The sequence below is a fragment of the Sceloporus occidentalis genome, unplaced genomic scaffold, assembly GCF_023333645.1.
Source record: "Sceloporus occidentalis isolate IW3139 unplaced genomic scaffold, rSceOcc1.0.p SCAF_3, whole genome shotgun sequence".
In the NCBI taxonomy this organism is placed as follows: domain Eukaryota; kingdom Metazoa; phylum Chordata; class Lepidosauria; order Squamata; family Phrynosomatidae; genus Sceloporus; species Sceloporus occidentalis.
In genome coordinates, this window is record NW_028316983.1 from 201,809,241 (window position 1) to 201,828,277 (window position 19,037).

General features: G+C 42.3%; 1 protein-coding gene across 2 annotated transcripts in view; it reads right to left on the reverse strand.

The window, feature by feature from the left end:
• The window catches only part of TOX (thymocyte selection associated high mobility group box), a 295,588-nt gene extending 281,050 nt beyond the window's left edge, over positions 1-14,538 (reverse strand). For both annotated transcript variants that reach the window (XM_089517363.1, XM_089517362.1), the window contains exon 1: positions 13,852-14,538. In XM_089517363.1, coding sequence (XP_089373489.1) covers positions 13,852-13,986 — 135 coding nt within the window. In that variant the 5' untranslated portion in view covers positions 13,987-14,538. The remainder of the gene's footprint in view (positions 1-13,851) is intronic.
• Between the last annotated feature and the right edge of the window lie 4,499 nt (positions 14,539-19,037).

A 19,037-nucleotide genomic window follows, 5' to 3' on the forward strand; every position in this document is an offset into this window, starting at 1 on the left:
TCATTGGTCAATCCCAATTAAAAGCCTTCATGTTCTCCACTAAACAATGTTTCCTATTTTCAATGCCCCCCCCCACATTTAACACATTGCAACAATCCAAACAAGATGTTACCAGATACAAATAATTGATATATGATTACCCTGTCTTGTCTGTTTTAATAGTCTTAACTCTATTGTTTTATTGTTATTGTTTATTGCTGTGGTTTCTTTATTGGGTGTGTAGGTTTAGGAGGCATTGTATTTTATTGTATTTTAATGTTTTTAATATTGTTGTAAGCTGCCTCGATTTCATTGGAGAGGTGAAGTATAAATAAATTTTATCATTGTTGTTGTTATTATTATCTTTGTGCATAATTGTCATTGCTATATTACCCCAAGCCTATAGGAGTCCTAGAATCAAGAAACATAAAATTCCAAATTATCAGACCCAAGCACGCACACACTCCAGAAAATAGAAGAATCCATATCTAAAACACCCTTGAGAAGAGTTCATCACCTCACAAGATAATCTATTCCACTATAAACAACCATTACCATGAAGAAAAGTCTTCCTAATGTTTAATCAGAATTGCTCTCATTGCAATTTGAAACCACTGTTCTGGATTCTATCCACTGGAGCATCAGAAAACAAGCTCATTCTTTCATGGCAGCACTTCAGCTATCTGATGGCTACCTCATTACCTTCCAATCTTCTTTTTCCAGGATAAATATTCACCTCCCTCAACTGTTCCTCATAGGTATTTGACTTCCAGACCCTTTACATCTTTGTCACCCTCAGGTCATCTTCTGGACACATACAAGATTGGCATTAGCCTTCTCAATACTGGCTACAATATTCCAGTCTTGGATACAGTATTCCAGTCCTGAGACAAATTTACTCATAGCAATAATGATGAATCCAAGTTGTAAATATGATCCTTGTTTAGGGGGAAGGACAACGTCTTCCAAAAGAGGCTGCCTACCACTTAAACAGACAGGCTAGCTACTTATACTAAGCAGCTCCACTTTATGGGATTGAGTATTCCATTACTTTGCCTAAGACAAGTACTATTTCAGAACATCAAATCCTCACATGTATTAGGGGAGAAGAAGAGGTAGATCTGAACATTATTCATGTACTGGCAACATCATTGTGTACATTTCTACAAATATTTCCCAGAGATTTCATGTAGATGCCGAAAAGTATCATTAACATTAATGCTTACTATTGATACGGACTAGCAAAATTAGAGCTTGTGGGAAGCCCAAGAAGTGGTAGGAAGGGAGTCAATACAGCAGGCCCCTCGTATCCACCAAGGTTTGGTTCCAGCAATCCCCCCTCCCCCCCCCCCCGTGGATACCAAAATCCATGATCAGGTCCCATTATATACAATGGCATACACCTGGCTTAATGAGACTACATGTGAAAGGGATCTAGGAGTCAAAATAGACCATATGTTGAACATGAGTCAACAGTGTGATGTGGCAGCGAAAAAGGCCACTGTATTCTTCTTTCTTCAGCCCCCACCTGAAATACTGTGTCCAGTTCCAGGCACCACAATTCAAAAAGGATGTTGAGAAGCTGGAGTGTATCCAAAGGAGGGTGACTAAAATGGTGAATGGTCTGGAGAAGAGATTGTTAAGAGGAACAGGACCCTGAACAATGGATCCAAGCTACAGGATAAGAGATTCCACCTCAACATTAGGAGGAACATCCTGACAGTTAGGGCTGTTCGACAGTGGAACATTCTTCCTCAGAGTGTAGTGGAGTCTCCTTCTTTGGAGGTCTTTAAGCAGAGGCTGGATGGCCATCTGTTGGGGATGCTTTGATTGAGAGTTCCTGCATGGCAGGGGGTTGGACTGGATGGCCCTTGTGGTCTATTCTATGATAGCAAAATGGTGTCCCTTGAGCATTTAAGATTTCCTTTTTGAAGCTGTTGTTGTTGTTAATATTTTCAAGTCATGGATGATTGAATCCGTGAATGTAGAAGATACGGAGGGCCAACTGTATATTTTTTTGAATATCTATTTCAAAAAACATGTTAATCATAAAAAAAATCAATGAAAGATGTTTAACAACTGGCACCACAACTTTCTCAGTAGAAAAATATAAAACACTAGTTGTAATAAAAATGAGTGAATAAATCTATCTTCACCTAGTTCTAAGGAGGGATTAATCTCAGCATTAAGCTGTCCCAAGCAGAGTATTCCAGAAGGAGTGCACCAACCATTGAAAATTTCTTGTCTCTGGTCACCACCCTCCTTATGTCCGTATGTAGAATGAAGAAAGTAGAATGACATATCAAAGGAAGACTGCAACACTCATGAAGGGAAACGCTATCCAAAGTTGTTCAGGTCTTTAAGCAAGAGTGGGCAAAGAGCAGCCTTCTGTATATTGTTGAACTACAACTCTCATCAGTCTTAGCCAGCATAGACAATAGTGAAGAATGCTAGGAATTGTAAATCAGCAACATCTGAAAGGATGCAAAATTCCCACCATAAATTTAGGCAACTTTAGGCAACAGCAAAAGCTTATATAGCAACATCTGGCAGACTATACCTTCTCTCTCCACTTTGAAGGCAAGAACCAATTGTGCTAAGAAACAGACCACGGTAATGTAAGAGTGATATGTATTTCATATTATCTATCTATCTATCTATCTATCTATCTATCTATCTATCTATTAGTTTAAACTAATCGGGTGTGTTGGGTTGCTACTCTCAAGATAAAATAAAGTCATTCACTTCTATCCATTCATCTGGAAGTGTCAGATACTCAGAACTCTCTCCTAACAGAATGGAAGACCTGAACAGGAACATGGACAAAGAAAGAGAAACTAAGCGTAAACACTACAAAACATACTGTGAAGAAACAGTAGCAAAAAAAAAGCAAAAAAAAAAAAAAGCAAACATCTAAACTACAAATGTGTAGGGGGAAAAACTGGAGCATATAAAATAAATATAAATGAATACTGTAATGTGTACAAAAGAACAGATTCAAAGAGAAATATTTGTTTAATCTATTGCCCAACTGGAATGCAGTTTTTATATTAAAAGGTTGCCATTTTCAAGCCCAACACTGTAGCAGGAAATTGTTATATGACCAGAAAATCTCATTCAGGTTAAAGAAAATTCCATGTTTTACTGCCTATAATTAACTGTCTGTTGGCACTTGCATTAAGAGCCACATTTTCTGATCAGTTTTCTTAATGAAAAATGATTCCCTGGATAAAACATCCACACAGAGGAAGCGCCATCTTATTATTTTAAAATATATTTATTGTTCCAAGGATGGAACAAAGCACAAGGGTACATTCTAATAAAAGTGTTTCAACACTGATCAAAATGGGCTAACTTTTACTAGGATGATTCATATACAAACTGTGTTGGCCTTGGGTATAAAGTTTCAGCAATTACTGTCCCTTGCCTAATGTAAGTATTCAGACTCTAATCCTAAACAGACATGCCTCTGAACAAAGTATGTTGAAATCAATGGAAATTTATTCCCAGTCAGAAGCCTAAGTATACTTTATTACATTAAGTTCTGAATATTATCAACCTTTATGTTATTTCTTCCTCTTTTTAACAATCATGATTACAATACTGTAATGTTAGTGAAGTATTTCCAGGGCCTCATTTCCACTACCTTTTAAACCACATCACAAATCAGTTTGAACAGGTTTAAATGACCATGGTTCACACTTGAACCAAATCGCTGTAGCGATTTGGAGGGGGGGCCATGCGCTAGACCCATTTAACCTGCATCTTTTTGACACTAATTTTTTCCACATCTTTTTGGATAAATCGATTCCATGCAAGTGTGAACCAGATGCAGATCGGAATCAATTTAAATTTGCCCTTTGGCCGGCTGGAGCGGGTTATCTTATTTTATTTTGCAGCAAGAAAATGGGATCGGGACAAATGTACTGTGAACCACACTCCACTGCTGAACTGATCCATCAATTCCAATCGCAAAGTGATTTATTTATAAGTGGGAATGTGGCCCATATAGTGCTGTTTAGTATTTGAAGGAATGAAACTTTCAAGACCAGGCTCTGAGGGCTGCAAGCTTCAAACTACTGAAGGTTAGCCTGCACAATTATTTTCCCACCATGCAAGGAATTTAGCAGTCATGGTTAGATTGAAACCAACATGTGATTTATGCTGAATGACTAGACCACCATATACCTGGTTCATCTACACAGGAACAGTCAAGTATCCTTAAAGACTTGTAATGAAAGCAAATCCAACAATGTGGTGAATCCACTCTCAAGAACAGATTTCCTACAAACTTTTCTCATGATGGGACTGCTGAAATCCCTGACTTGCAGAGAAAGTGAAGATCTTAAAAACAGTATCTCAATACTCAGATAAGTGGACCAAATTACAGTGTACCCTCGGTTTACACGGGAGATCCGTTCCCCCCCCCCCCCCACGTAAGCCAAATTCTGCGCATTCTCAAGCCCCATTGGAATGAATGGGGCTTATGCATGCGGTGGCACACACGCGCCATGGGTGCATGCCCCTTTTATTCCAATGGGACGTGCTGCCCCTTGCGCCCTGTGCACTCCTGCGCAGTTTCCCACATATGGTTAAAGCCGCGTATAGTGTGCCCGCGTATGACACGGGTGCACTGTATACCTACGAAGTTGCTACAAACTAGACCAGTAATTCCTAAAGTAGGCAGTACAGCCCACCCTGGAGGTAGGGGAAAGACCAGGGGGTAGTGAAGTGAAGGAGGCAGCAGGGGGGCCTTTGTTCAAAATGCTGATGCACAAGAAAGACAAGGAAAACCAGCAGACTTTAGGACCATGATGAGGATGAAGAGATAGAGCAAATGGCAGTGTGAGGCAGCAAAAAGGAGCTTTCATGTTTGTGACTCTACTTAAGAACTGTGAGTATTGTTGGGACTTTCCTAGCAGGTTGGACTTGCACTGCTGTTCCTGCCTTCTTTTGTTGAACAGGCTGAGAGAAAAGAAACAATGGCGGGTTACAGACCGCCCATTTGGGGCGGGCTGTACCCGCCCCTTTCCCCGGTGTATCGGGGCCTCAGCTGCCAGAACAGAAGCCGCTGAGGCCCCGATCTGCTGCTTTTCAGGCTGCGGGGAAGCAGCAAAACACCGCTTCCCCGCAGCCTGAAAAGGGGTGTCCTTGGGGCTTCAAGCCCCAAGGACACCCCGCGGCGGCGGGGAGGAGAAAGGGGCCGCTTGGCCCTTCTCTCTTGCTTCGCTGGGCGCAGCTGTCTGAAGGCTGCGCCCAGCGAGGCAAAGTGGCGCCGCAAACCAGGAAGGAGCTCCGAAACAGAGCTCCTTCCTGGTCCACGGAAAGGGCGCACTAAGCTCCCTGATGCGGACTGACGACGTCACGTCTGCGCCACCCCGCATAGAGGCGGCGCGGTCGTGACGTCGTCATGGCGGCCCCCATGTGGAAGGGGGGCCGCCATTTTGTATGGACTCAGTCTGTACTAGGGTTGGGGGGTGCGGAAGCACCGCACCTTCCTAACCCTAGTACAGACTGACTGCGTACTTTAATGGCGGTGTGTAACCCACCAATGTCTGTGTTTTGGATGGTTACCTGAAGCTGTGTGGGGAGGGAGGGTGATGAATATCTGGGGGTGATTCTTCAAAAGTTCTTTGCCTCTCTCAGATTGAGTCTCCTTCATTGCCAGGGAGAAAAGTGGGAAGCCGGGTGCACTCCTCTCTGCTTTGGCAAAGGACAATTGAGAGTCCTTTCTTGCCAGGGAGAAACTTCTCCTTTTGCACTTTGTCACGTTGGAAGCAGCAACTGAGCAATGGGTAGAGCAATGACTGAGATGCTTCTTGCCTGTGCTGGGCTTTGCTGCAACGTCACACAGGCAAGAAGCTTCTTGGTCATGGCTCAGCCAGCTGTTTTCTTGCTGTTCCCAGGGTGACCAGGTACAAAGGGAGAAGCTGGTCAAGCAGCGACCAAGAAGCCTCTCATCTGTGCCAGCCTTTGCCACAAGGCTGACACAGGCAAAGGGATTCTTTGGCCTGTTACAGACAGCCAAAATAAAGCTGCTTCGAGTCACAGTGGAGGTATGGTGTTTCAATGATGCATGTGTCCTAAGAGTCCAGAAGCCTCACCAAAGCCACGCTCCAGTCTTTAGGGCTGGAGTGTGGCTTTGGTGCAACTTCTGGACTCTTAGGACGCATGCATCATTGAAACACCATACCTCCACTGTGACTCGAAGCAGCTTTATTTTGGCTGTCTGTAACAGGCCATGGTCACTGCTTGACCAGCTGCTCAGTCACTGCTCTTCAGGTGACCAGCTGCCCAGTCAATGTTCCCTTTTCACTCAATCACCCTAGGAGCAGCAACTGAGCTGTTCGCCTTCCTTTTGCTGTAAGGCCAGCGCAGGTGAGAAGGAGGAGCAGGACTGGGCTGCTGCCACTGCTGTATGAGAGATTCGTCACATTACTGGATGAGATCTGTCACATTACCACACTAAACAGCTTTTAAAAAAAGCTGTTAAGACAGATATCTTTCCAGCAGGCTTTTCTTGAATATATACCTGGCTACCAGAAGTAAGACTAACCTCTCTATCCCTGATTCCTTCTTGTAGTTATTGCTTACCAGTATTATTATTTTAAGCTATGTTTTATATTGAAAATTGTTTAATTGTTTTTATGGGGGGGAGCTGTGGATATGGATTGTATGTTTTAATGTTGTAAGCTGCCCCGGTTGCGTTGCACAGAGCGGCAGGGTAAAAATAACATTATTATTAATTATTATTATTATTATTATTATTATTATTAAGATTTATTTATAGCCCGCCCAATCACAAAGAATCTGGTGGGTTACAGCAGTAAAACTATATTTAAAATACAATAAAATACAAAATTAATCCCTACCAACTACCTTATTATCATTATTCTGAGAAGCAGTGGAGGAGAACATGGTAGTGGTGTTCTGAGCACAGCTAAGGTAGATGTAGCTGGCTAGCTGGCTGCTGCTCAAGCAGCAGACCTAATAGGCATTGGGGAGGGCACTAGGGATGTCACACAAGAGAAAAATAACCCCCCAAATTTGGAGACCACTGAATTAGACCCTCCCACACAGTTCACGATATATAAGGAAATGGAAAGCTTTGCCCTCTCTTTGTCACAGTTTCTAACATTGCTCCTCATCATCATAGTTATAAATATTTCTTCAAAATACAACAATATTAGATGTTTGTGTTCTTAGGCTACTAATGTTTGAATGGCAAGTCTGACTTTTCTTATCTTAACCAACAGGAACATAGAAATGGTTGGTTGTATTCAGCTTTAGTCATACTTAAAAATAAACCAACTGCACTCAATGGGACTTGTGTAAGTCATGAAAAAGTCACACAAATTTATAGGACTACTCTAATATTGAGTAAGCCTGGATCCATTAAAGCCTATCCATGCAACAAAATAACACAGCTTACAAAATGAACTACACGTCTGGATTAAAAAATTTAAAAACAAGTAAGACTCAGATAACTATATTACATTAACATTGTCACATCATTAAGGCAGGGGTGAAAATCATTTCACCCTCCAATGTTTGTGGACTGTAACATCTATCATCCCTAGCCACCTGAGCCAAAGCTGAGTTATACTAGGTGGTGCAGTTCAACATCTGGAAGACCACATAATACCCTGGTAAGGATTAAAGTAACATTATACAACAACAGAAGTCTATACATGCATACTCTGATGTCCCAATATATGTTTATGAAGACTTTTAATGGAATTTTCTCCCAATTAAATGTGTATAGCCCTACATCCTAACTGTGTGTTTTAACAGCTTAATATATCTGCATATTTCTAAATTATATTAAGGAAACAGTTGCTCTGAAGAAAAATAACCCCCTTGTTAGATAATATCACAACAGACACAATTTAAGTATTCATAATCCCCTGTGCGAAAAAGGGGGGTAGATGAATTTTCTAAGATACTGCCTATCACATTAATTTTTTATATTAAAAACAACTGTGGCCTGTTACAGACAGGCCAAAATAAAGCTGCTTCGAGTCACTTTGGAGGTATGGTATTTCAATGATGCATGTGTCCTAAGAGTCCAAAAGCCGCACCAAAGCCACGCTCCAGTCCTAAGGACTGGAATGCAGCTTTGGTGTGGCTTTTGGAGTCTTAGGACTCATGCATCATTGAAATACCATACCTCCAAAGTGACTCGAAGCAGCTTTATTTTGGCCTGTCTGTAACAGGCCTATAATACTTTTTAAAGATATTTTTGGATGATTTAGGGAGTACCACTGTCTTCAATCAAAATATTTCAAGTTGATGAACCAGAAGTCTCTTAATGGTATTTTTTATATGCAAGTCCTCTTTTGGGGAAAAACTGAAATTCAGAGGATATTCTGGAGACTGATCAAAGAGACAATCTTACTGAATTCTAACTTCAGTTGTTGCTATTGCTGTTTGTTGTTGTTGTTGTTGTGCCTTCAAGTCATTTCTGACTTGGAGACCCTAGGACGAGTATCATAGAAGGTGTCAAATCTTATTAATAATTTTAACATAACATGTCAAAAATACAAGTACAAAGAATTCTCTCTCTTTAACAGAAATTTACAAGCACTGCGTAAAATTATGTCCCTGGTACCAAAATTTATCCTCTCAGGATAATTTCTGGATAATAAAGTACAAACTCATTTGAGTCTCGTGTACTTTGAAATATCCCTCTCAAAAACAAAACAAAACAAAAACCACACAACCCTGCTACGTCAGCATTTCAGAGTCTTCTGAATAGAATCCTAGAATTTAGCTATCTAAAGAAAAAGTGATGTTGCACAATCAAGCATCAGAAACAAAGCACACTTCTGTGGGAGAGGTATAATCCTGGGACATTTTGTAAAGAGCAGTATTTAAATTTTGGTTTGGTATGATACAGATACAATATTAGCACACAGTAATATTTTCCATAAAGGAGTCAGTTTAATCTGTTAACAAACAAAAGAACTTTAAAGACTAACAAGACCTTGTTGGAAATACTCTGGTCCTCTGACAGAAGTCACTTGGAAGTTTGAAAGTACAATTTGCCCTATGCAATCTTTTCCTACTGTTGCCTTGATCTCCATCCCCATTTTGTTTAGTCTAGTTTAGTCTAATCAGCTTGTATTTCTCCACTGCACTGACAAGGAAGTAAATGGCAAATGAACTGGTACTTCTATAATATTCAACCAGCAAGACACGCAGGGACTAAAAAAAAAAAAAAATCTGCACACCATTTTATAAGGCAAGCTACTGGAAGCAGTAAAGGCCATTATGTCTGTCCTGTTCTTGGCATTAAGTCAGCATCCCTGTTATTACCAGTGTCAAAACAAAATCATGTTAAAGCAGATACTTAATAGTTCAACAGTGTTGAAAATAGTGGTGTCTGGGAAAAACTGTAAGTGATCATCTCTGTTCACACTACTAATGAAAACAGTGCCTGAGGAGAGTAAGTGTAGAGCTTGTTAACGGATACAAGTTTAAACTGAAGGTACTATATCTCCAAAGAGGGCAACACTAGGAAATTATTTTACTACCATGATCATACAATACACATTCCCAACAGCTCATTTTCCAGGAAGATTAAAATATACCTCTCTTCTAAGAGTCCAACTGTAAAATCGCTTGAAATGCAGCTCTCTTAGAAATTTCAGAGATGGACCATATTACCGCAAGTCTAAATCTGTCTGTCCAGCCCATGAGCTTCACTATATTATTTCAAAGGCTGACCTATATACAGCAGCATACCATCCATTCTCTCTGTTTGTATAAGAGATGCCTCACACAGTTGCCACAACCAACATTGTTTGCATTGTTCTTTCACTTTTCTCCCACTGAGGTTTAGTTGGAAAAGAAACATGAGCCAACATAATACGTACAAAGCACACTATGCTGCAAGGGAAAATACAGCAAGAGCCAACTAAAATGTTTAAGGACATCATTTTAAGTTGATAAAGAAAAATCGCCATCTTCTTTTGAAACAAAGACACCCAACAAAAAAGCAGCAGAACAAAAAGGATCTACACTATTGCATGTTGTTTAAAACATTATCCACAGTGATGCATTATAATACCACATTATTTCATCTAGATACCTTTATAATATATGTACCTACTATGACATTATATGCCAGATAAGATGTAAACTACAATAATTAATAAAACATTGGTTGTCAATCCATCCACCAAATTTAGACATGTGACTAATTTTAAGGCCACAGTCCACTTTCTGTAGAGAATTATGGAGTAACATTAAGCTTAAACAGGATTACTCTGAAGTAAGTACAACCTCTGTTTCTATGGAAATCAAACACATCAGACAAAAGTTTGCCTTGCAATTTCTTATCAGCCTGAAAGTACTGTACATAGGAAACAGAACTCAGGAGCTATAATTTGGGCAAAAGTTCCCCTGATTTCAAGTCATTTTTCTCTAGTCTACTATTAGACTTCCAGCATACAGAGTAGCCTTCATATCTATTTAGGCAAAAGAGTTCCAACAGCAGTTTATGAAAATGATGAAGCAAAATATGATTTTTGCAGCCAAGAATAAGGATGTTATGAAATTAAGGCTTCATAACAATTTTAATGAGCTTGGATAGATAGGATTGAGTCAATGGAGGAAAATGAGATGTTCATTCAACACATGCCTCATAGAGGCCCAGACAGGAAAGCTAGTCTAAGTCCATTTACTATAATCAATGGCCATTGGCAGAGCTGCTTGACAAAGATATGCACTGCTTGAAGAATGTGGCCTTGTGAGAAACATTCCTGGTATGCCACTCTTGAGCTCTTTTTTTAAAAGTCACAGAAAGGTGCATTTCGTAAATCCATTATCAATCCTTGCTACGTTAAACAGTGTCTTATTTGCATACTCTAGGCAAAGTTTGTATCTCCTTTATGGCTGGACTTAACCAGCTTGTTTTAAAAAAAGTGCCTGGAACAGAAGGTGGTAGGAAAGCCTTCTAAATCAATTTATTCAATCAGGAGTGATACCCACCCAAAATGATTTAAAACACTTAACTGGAAAATGATTTAATATATTAATGTAATTCCTGATTTTCCGAAGCATTTAACTTTTAAATTAAATCTGGCCCACCATCTTGAGAGTGATGAGCAAAATGTGTATTCAAGTCATTACCTTCTTTTTGAAGCTTTAAATCATGATAGATTTAATAATCGTTTGTCCAGCTTTCACTGCCAAATGGCTCTTCAGGCACTTTGGTGCTTATGTCATTAATTCTACCCAGTGCTTCTTTACTTTTCGGCATGGCAGGCTTACAACTCACAATAAAAGATAACAGAGATTATATTTTATAGTGGCAAGTCACAGAAGGATAGTAGTTCCGTAATCATCATTGCTGAGAGCTTAAAGAGCCTTTAGCACACAAAACAGTTTGGTACATAGTGGGAGGGAACATTCCTGCTATCCAAACTTTAAGCTTCTCTCTCCTTTTCCATGGTTGCATACCTAGAGAAAACTCTTCTAGGCAAAATTTCCTCCAAGGGCCAGATGCTACAGACCAAACAATTACAGTCCACAAATCTACCAATGGACTTTCCATACTGAAGAAGTTACAAGAGCATTCTAAGTTCATCCCAGAGAGGAATGAGTTCCACATATTATGAATGGCAAGTGAGAGAGGGCTGGAAAATTCCTGAAAAGTGGAGGGGTTTAGGACAGCGCACCATTCTGTTTTCTTGAATCAAGCAGTTCATATCGCTGGGCGCATTTTGCATAGGAAGCTCGAAATGAAATAATCCATAAACACACACACTCACACATACAGACACATATACAGTTTCTTCCTCCCAGCCCCTCTGAAGTGAACACCTTTTGTATGAAGACACTCGTACAAAACCAATAACCAAGCATAGCATCATCTAAAAGCAAGGAAAAAGCCCAGTGTTGACTGTACAGATAGAGTTTATATCATGAGCAGGCGTACACACTGCACACACCCCCATCTGGTGCTCCCTGCAAAAATGCCAGCCTTCCAGAGTAAGCTCTTAAACAAAAGCCCAATAGGCACCCAGGATTTAAACAAATCTTACTACCAAGGCTTGCTCACAGCTCTGTTTACTCCCACCTGGTGGTGTGTGTGTGTGTGTGTGTTTTAAATAATGTTTTGGAAAGCCAGCACTTCCTGATCACTTTCTATAGCCAACAGTGCTATAGAATAAAAGCAAGAGGAGTGAGGAAGAAATATGCATCCAACACAGTACAGCAGAAGGCTCAAACCAGATTCAGACAGTCAACATCTAGGACCAGGGATGTTATTTTGGACAGGGAAGCAAAGGATCAAGGCACAGAACCAAAAAGAGAACCTTTGGGGTGCAATCCTACTACACACTGACTTTAGAATAAGTCCAATCAAACTTAGTGGGCTTACTAAGTTTAGTGGGACTTATTTCTTAGTAGCCAGGAATGAGAACCAGCGAGGTGTAGTGGTTTGAGCAATCGACGGTGATGCTGGAGACCAGGGTTCGAACCCTTGGTTAGACCATGGCAGCCTACTGAGTGACTTTGGAAGAGGCACATACTCTCAGCCTCAGAGGAAAGCAATATGGAAAATGTCCTCTGAACAAATCTGGCCAAGAAAAGCCCATGATAGATTTGCCTTAGGCCACAAATTGAAACCGACCTGAAGGCACACAACACCACCAACAACAGAACAACAAGGCATGCCTTGAATAGCATGGTTGGAGCCACTCTCTTTCTGCCCTGACAATACCTCCATCCTTTGCTTTCCAAATCCCTATTTCACTGTCCTGATGGATAGTAGAATCCAAAGCTATAGCTAGGTTAGATTCGATGTTAGAATCAGTTGGTAGAGAGATCTTGTAGCCCCTTTGAGACTCAATGATAGAAAGAAGTCGGCAGCAGGAGCTTTCCTGGACTAAAATATACCTCCTTAGATGCATCTGAGTCTCCTAAAGGCTGCTTCCTCAAATACATTGGAGGAAGTAGACTGTAGTCTAGGAAAGCTCCTGCTGCTGACTTCTTTCTATCATTGATAGAATGTCTAGGAAAAGTCAGGAAAGAAAGAAGTCGCAGCAGGAACTTTCCTAGACTGAAGTCTAGTTCCTCAGATGCATTTTGAGAAAGCATACTTTAGGAGACTCAAATGCATCTGAGGAGGTAAACTTTAGTCTAGGAAAGCTCACAGAAGAAAGAAGTCGGCAGCAGGAGCTTTCCTAGGCTAAAGTCTCCTTCCTCAGATACATCTGAAATAATGACCCACAACTAACTGCGTTCCCCGAAGGCATCATCAAGGCAGTTCTGACCATATATATATATATATATACACACACACACACACAGCGAGAGAGAGAGCGCGCAAGCCAAAGAGCTGTTCTTGGGGTGACTGATGGCTTTCCATCTAACCATCCCAGTGTTCCTTTGGAGCAGAGACTTTTTTCCCCACTCAGCCTCCCCCCTCCCTCGATGATCCTGAACAGATGCAGAAATAACCCAGTTCGAGACCCCTTTAGATACCCTGGGCTCAGTGCTTGGAATCCTGGGAAGGGTAGTTTGTTGTGGCACCAGAGTTTCCCCCCCCCCTCTCTCTCTGAGGCTGCGTCCACACTGGAGAAAGAACCCGGTTTGACAGCGCTTTCACTCTTTGTCTGACTCTTTGCTATGGAATTCTGGGAGTTGGAGTTTGTTGTTGCCACAACAAACTCCAACTCCCAGAATGCCATAGCCTTGAGCAAGGGCAGTTAAAGCAGGGCCAAACCGGGTTATCTCTCCAGTGTGGACGCAGCCTCCGAGAGAGAACTCTGGTGCCACAACAAACTCCAACTCCCAGGCTCCCCAAAGCCCTGAGCTCTTTCTGCAGCCCCAGATGCCCCATTTCCCCCAAGGCTGCTTCACCTTGTTGCAGTAGTAAGGGTCCAGGCAAGGCGAAGGTCCCAAGCAAGGCGTCTCTGGAGCCGGAGTGGCCTGGGAGGGAGGCCGAGGAGGAGGCGGCGGCGGTGGCTGTGGGGGCGAGTAAAACCTTACGTCCATTGCCCTAGAACATGGGGCAAACTCCTCGCTCGCCGTCCCTCTTGCCTTGCCCTCGTTGAAGCCCAAACCCGAGGGAGAGAGGGAGAGGGAAGCCCGCAACAAAAGCCTCCCGAGGAGAGAGGTCCTCTCAGTTTCGGGGGAGAATGGAGGACAAGGGAGCCCTTTCCTGCCTCAGCTCCCAAAGAGAAAGAAAGGCAAAGGGAGGGGAGGAATAATCTCCCTTCAGGCTCTGAGGGTTGCAAAGGCAGGGAACTTCAGGGAGTTTTCCCCTCTCTTGGTCCCTCTCTGAGGCTCCCCTTTCCCTCCTCCTCCTCTGCCTTTTCTTTCTTTCTTTCTTTCTTTCTTTCTTTCTTTCTTTCTTTCCTTCTTTGCTTCCTTCCTCTGCTCCTCAGGGATGGAGAAGGGCAAGGTGCTGGTGGGGTCCAAGAGCTGGGCTTTAGGAGGGAAGCGGAGGGTCCGGAGAGGCCAGGGAAGCCAGGCTGCTCCGGCTGGGCTGCTTCTGCTCCTTCTCCTTCTCCTCCTCCTCCTCTTCCACACAAAGGAGCTCCTCGCCCGGCTCCCCAGCCATTTGCTGCGCCGCGGAGAGCGCCTCCGAATGGCAGACAGGGGGCGCTGCGGTCGGAGCCCAGGCCCCGCCGGACTTGGGTTGCTGCCTCTGTTTCCCAAGGAGAGGCTTTGCCTTGGCAACGCCAAGCGTGGCTCTCTTGTGCTCTACCATGGGTTCAAGCAGTTTCAAAAAGCTTTTTAAAGTCCTTGGTTTTAGCATTGTTTTCATCACTGCAGCAATTTCATCCTCTTTTAATAGACTATTTTTGTAGGTATTTTTTAAAAACTGCCTGGAGTTTTTTTTTTAAAATGTTGTAAGCCGCCCTGAGTCCCAGGACGAAATATAAATCAATATACTTTTAATTTTTTAAAAAATTAATTTTTATTAAGACACACCAAATAAAAAACATAAACAGACCCAGGACGGGATGTAACTATAATAAATAAATAAATAAATAAATAAATAGAAAAAATATATCACTCTTTATTATTATTATTATTATTATACTTTATTTAATTTTAACTTTATTTATTTAAACTTTATTTCCATTATTTAATTCTGTTTTAATATAATTGTATTTATATATATATATATATATTATACTCTCTCTCTCTCTCTCTCTATATATATATATATATATATATACATAATATCTATTATAATATAATATTTTTGTATGTTTTTAAGTGTCTGATGATTTTTTTAAATGTTGTAAGTCACCTTGAGTCCCAGCCTTGGGAGAAGGACGAGATATAAATCAATATAATCTATCTATCTATCTATCTATCTATCTATCTATCTATCTATCTATCACCATTCATTATTATTATTATTAAACTTTATTTATAAAGTGCTGTAGGTTTACACAGCGCTGTACACAGAACAGAACAGAATAGAATAGAATGGACCTGTACATCCTAGAAAATGGAACATACACTTGTCCCTCCATCTTCACTAGGGTTAGGGGCACAAGACCCCTGTGAATATGGAAAAAACACAAATAACAAAAACACCATGTTTTTATCTGAGAGGACACTACTCTAGGAATCTCTAGGTCCTCCGGTGCAACTCTGTGGTCAATGTCCAACAGACACTGATCATTGAACTGCACTGGAGGAGCTACAAATGCCTTGGCGAGTGTTCTCTCTAGGAATCTCTAGGTCTTTCGGTGCAACTTTTAGTTAAAGTTGACCACAGAGTTGTGCTGGAGGACCTAGATATTCCTAGAGGGAACATATTAATAAAATCCGTAAATAATCAAAGCCACAAATATGGAGGGATGAGTGTAATACAAAACTGATATGCAATATCATTCAACAAAAATATACAAACAACAGATCAAAATACCAGATTAAAATAAATAACTAGATGAGCAATGCTGCGGTAGGAATGATCCCTTTGCCCCTGCTCAAAATGGGGATGCACTAAAACAAATGACAGTACTTGCCCATAGGGAAACCATATTACCCCTAGAGAATCAATGGAGAACGCTTGCACATAGGGAAACAGTGGGAATTACTTGCCCATAGAGATACATAGAATACTTGCCCATAGGGAAATGGAGAAGCCCACAGAGAATTATTGGGGAATACTTGCCCATAGAGAATCATAGGGGATTATTTGCCCATAGAAAATTACTGGGGAGTACTTGTCCATAGAGAATCATTGGGGATTATTTATCCATAGCGAATTACTGGGGAATACTTGCCCATAGAGAATCATTGGGGAATATTTGCCCATACAGAATTACTGGGACATATGTGCCCCTAGAGAAACATAGGAGATTATTTGCCCATAGAGAATTACTAGGGAATACTTGCCTATAGGGAATCATTGGTGATCATTTGCCCAGGGAATTACTGGGGAATACTTGCCCATAGAGAATCATTGGGGATCATTTTCCCATAGAGAATTGCTGAAGAATACTTGCCCATAGAGAATTACTGGGGCATACATGCCCCTAGGGAAACATAGGGGATCATTTGCCCATACAGAATTATTAGGGAATACTTGCCCCTAGGGAAATATAGGGGATTGTTTGCCCATAGAGAATTACTGGGGAATACCTGCCCATAGAGAATAATTGGGTAAGTATTCCCCATTGATTCTCTATGGGCAAGTATGGTTTCCCTATGGGCAAGTACTGTCATTTATTGCAGTCTGTCCCCTCAAAGTGCCCTTTTCCTCTTGTCTATAAACCAGGGGAGAATAGCAATGGTTGTCACTCAAGAGGAAAGGGGGTGGTAGCCCACAAAAAATTTGGGGGCCATTGATTTCATGGATTTGTTGCTCCTACTTGTAAAGACTCCAGGAGGTCTATGTATTTACTTAGGACTTTTTCACACGGGGACCTATGTGCTTCTATCCCAAAAATAGTTAAAGTGCTGGCATCCCAGAAAAGCAAGCCCATTTGCTAGTGCACATTACTTGGGGTCCAATGTGAATTTTGGTATCAAACGGCGGAGGACAAACCCCCATTGGTAGCTCCACAGTTCCACAAGTGCATACACACCCACATGCTTCAGGGAGGGGAGAGAAACAGGGAGAAAAAAACTCTTTACCTCAGAAGCCCCAGAAGGAGTGTCAGATGAAGGCAGGATGAGGCTTCCCTTTGCAAACTCTTTACAACCACACACAAACGCACACACACACATACACACACGAGAGAGAGAGAGAGAGAGAGAGAGAGAGAGAGGAGGGGACTGAGTCCATAAACCTGTCTGATTCCACAGAGGGTTGATATTCCCAGATGCCCTCCATTTCCAGGACATGTCCTCCATTTCTCCTGTCCTGGAGGACTGACAAAACATCCTCTCTCTGTGTTCTCCCAGCAGCTGATCTCTTAATTAGAGGCTGCAGGAGGAGAAAGCAGCTGGGTGAGGAAAGTGTGTGTGTATCCCTTTAAGAACAAGGCTTTCTCCCTCTCCTTGGCACAGCAAGGGACCCTGGAAAATCTGGAAACAGGAGGCATCTGGAGGCTTGGTTTTCACACAGCTCCCGTTACCTAAAAAGAGTGAATTCGCAAGCAAAATGGAAATGTAAATACGGAAGTTTTGTGAATTAGCTTAATTCCTGATTCACCTCACTTTCTCTCTGGAGTCTGTCCTGATTGCGTGCAGCATCATGTGAAAAGCAGCTGCGAAATTGTCCCTAATGCCCTGGATGACCCTGCATTGGCACCAGTATAACCTTCCAATTTTCCCCGTGTGAAAAAGTTCATAGTGAGGTTCTTCCTTTTCTCCCAATTGTTGTGGGACTAGGATTTACCTTTCCCACTTCTTGCTTCCACTTTCAGGCTAGAAGCAAGTAGGCTCAGTTAAATGCTTCTATCCCATCTCCCTAAGTAGGTGAGAAGAAATAATCTGATTTCATCTGAGAATTAGCTCATTTCTTGATCTGGGAAGAGCCCCTACCATTTTTGCTTTAATTTCCAGAGAGGAAAATTTGTTTGTTTGTGTGTGTGTTTTAATGACAATCTTAGAATAACTGTGGTTCATGCTTAATGCCATCCCTAAGCTTCAGGTTTTACCTTACAAACCTATGGTGGGTTATAAACCGCCGCTTTGAGGCGGTCTGCCGCCGCCGCCATTTGCTCTGTGTGGGAGCCGCAGCAGCCACACCGCGCGGCTCCTGCACGGACCGAAAAAGAAGCTCCAAAATGGAGCTTCTTTAAGTGGCGCCTCTATGACGTCGTGAGGCGCCAGGGGCGGACTCGCGACGTCATAGACGCCGCGACACATGTGGACGCACAGTGTCCGATACGTAAACATGGCGGCCCCCATGTGGAAGGGGCACCGCCATGTTGTACGTATGGAATACGTACTAGGGTTAGGGGGTGCGGAAGCACTGCCCCTTCCTAACCCTAATACGTATTCCATACGTATTTTTGGCGGTTTGTAACCCACCTGAGGGACCAGAATGATGCTTAACTGGCAACCCTAGCCCAATTCCAAGGAAGAGTTACTATGGCGGGATACAAACCACCATATAGTACGTATAGGATACGTACTAGGGTTAGGAAGGGGCGGTGCTTCCGCACCCCCCTAACCCTAGTACGTATCCTATACGTACAAGATGGCGGCGCCCCTTCCACATGGGCGCCGCCATCTTTACGTACTGGACGCATAGCGTCCAGACGTGTCGCGTCCTTTGTGACGTAGCGAGTGCGCCCCTGGCGCCTCGCTACGTCGCAAACGCGACTGCAAAAGAAGCTCCATTTTGGAGCTTCTTTTTTGCTCCGCGCGGGAGCCGCGCGGTTTGGCTGCTGCAGCTCCCGCACGGAGCAAACGGCGGCGGCGGGGAAGCGCCGCAAAGCGGTGGTTTGTATCCCGCCTCTATTTTGTCTCCTGCAGTCTCTTGGTTTGTGCAGAGAGCATAATGGAGGCTGATCCACGGGGGAGAATGGGGCACTAACCCAGATCCAGCTCAGAACCGCCACTTCCAGCCAGTCCACTCCTCTTTATTGTTCCTCATCTGACTTAATTGTAAGACAGAAATGGGAGAG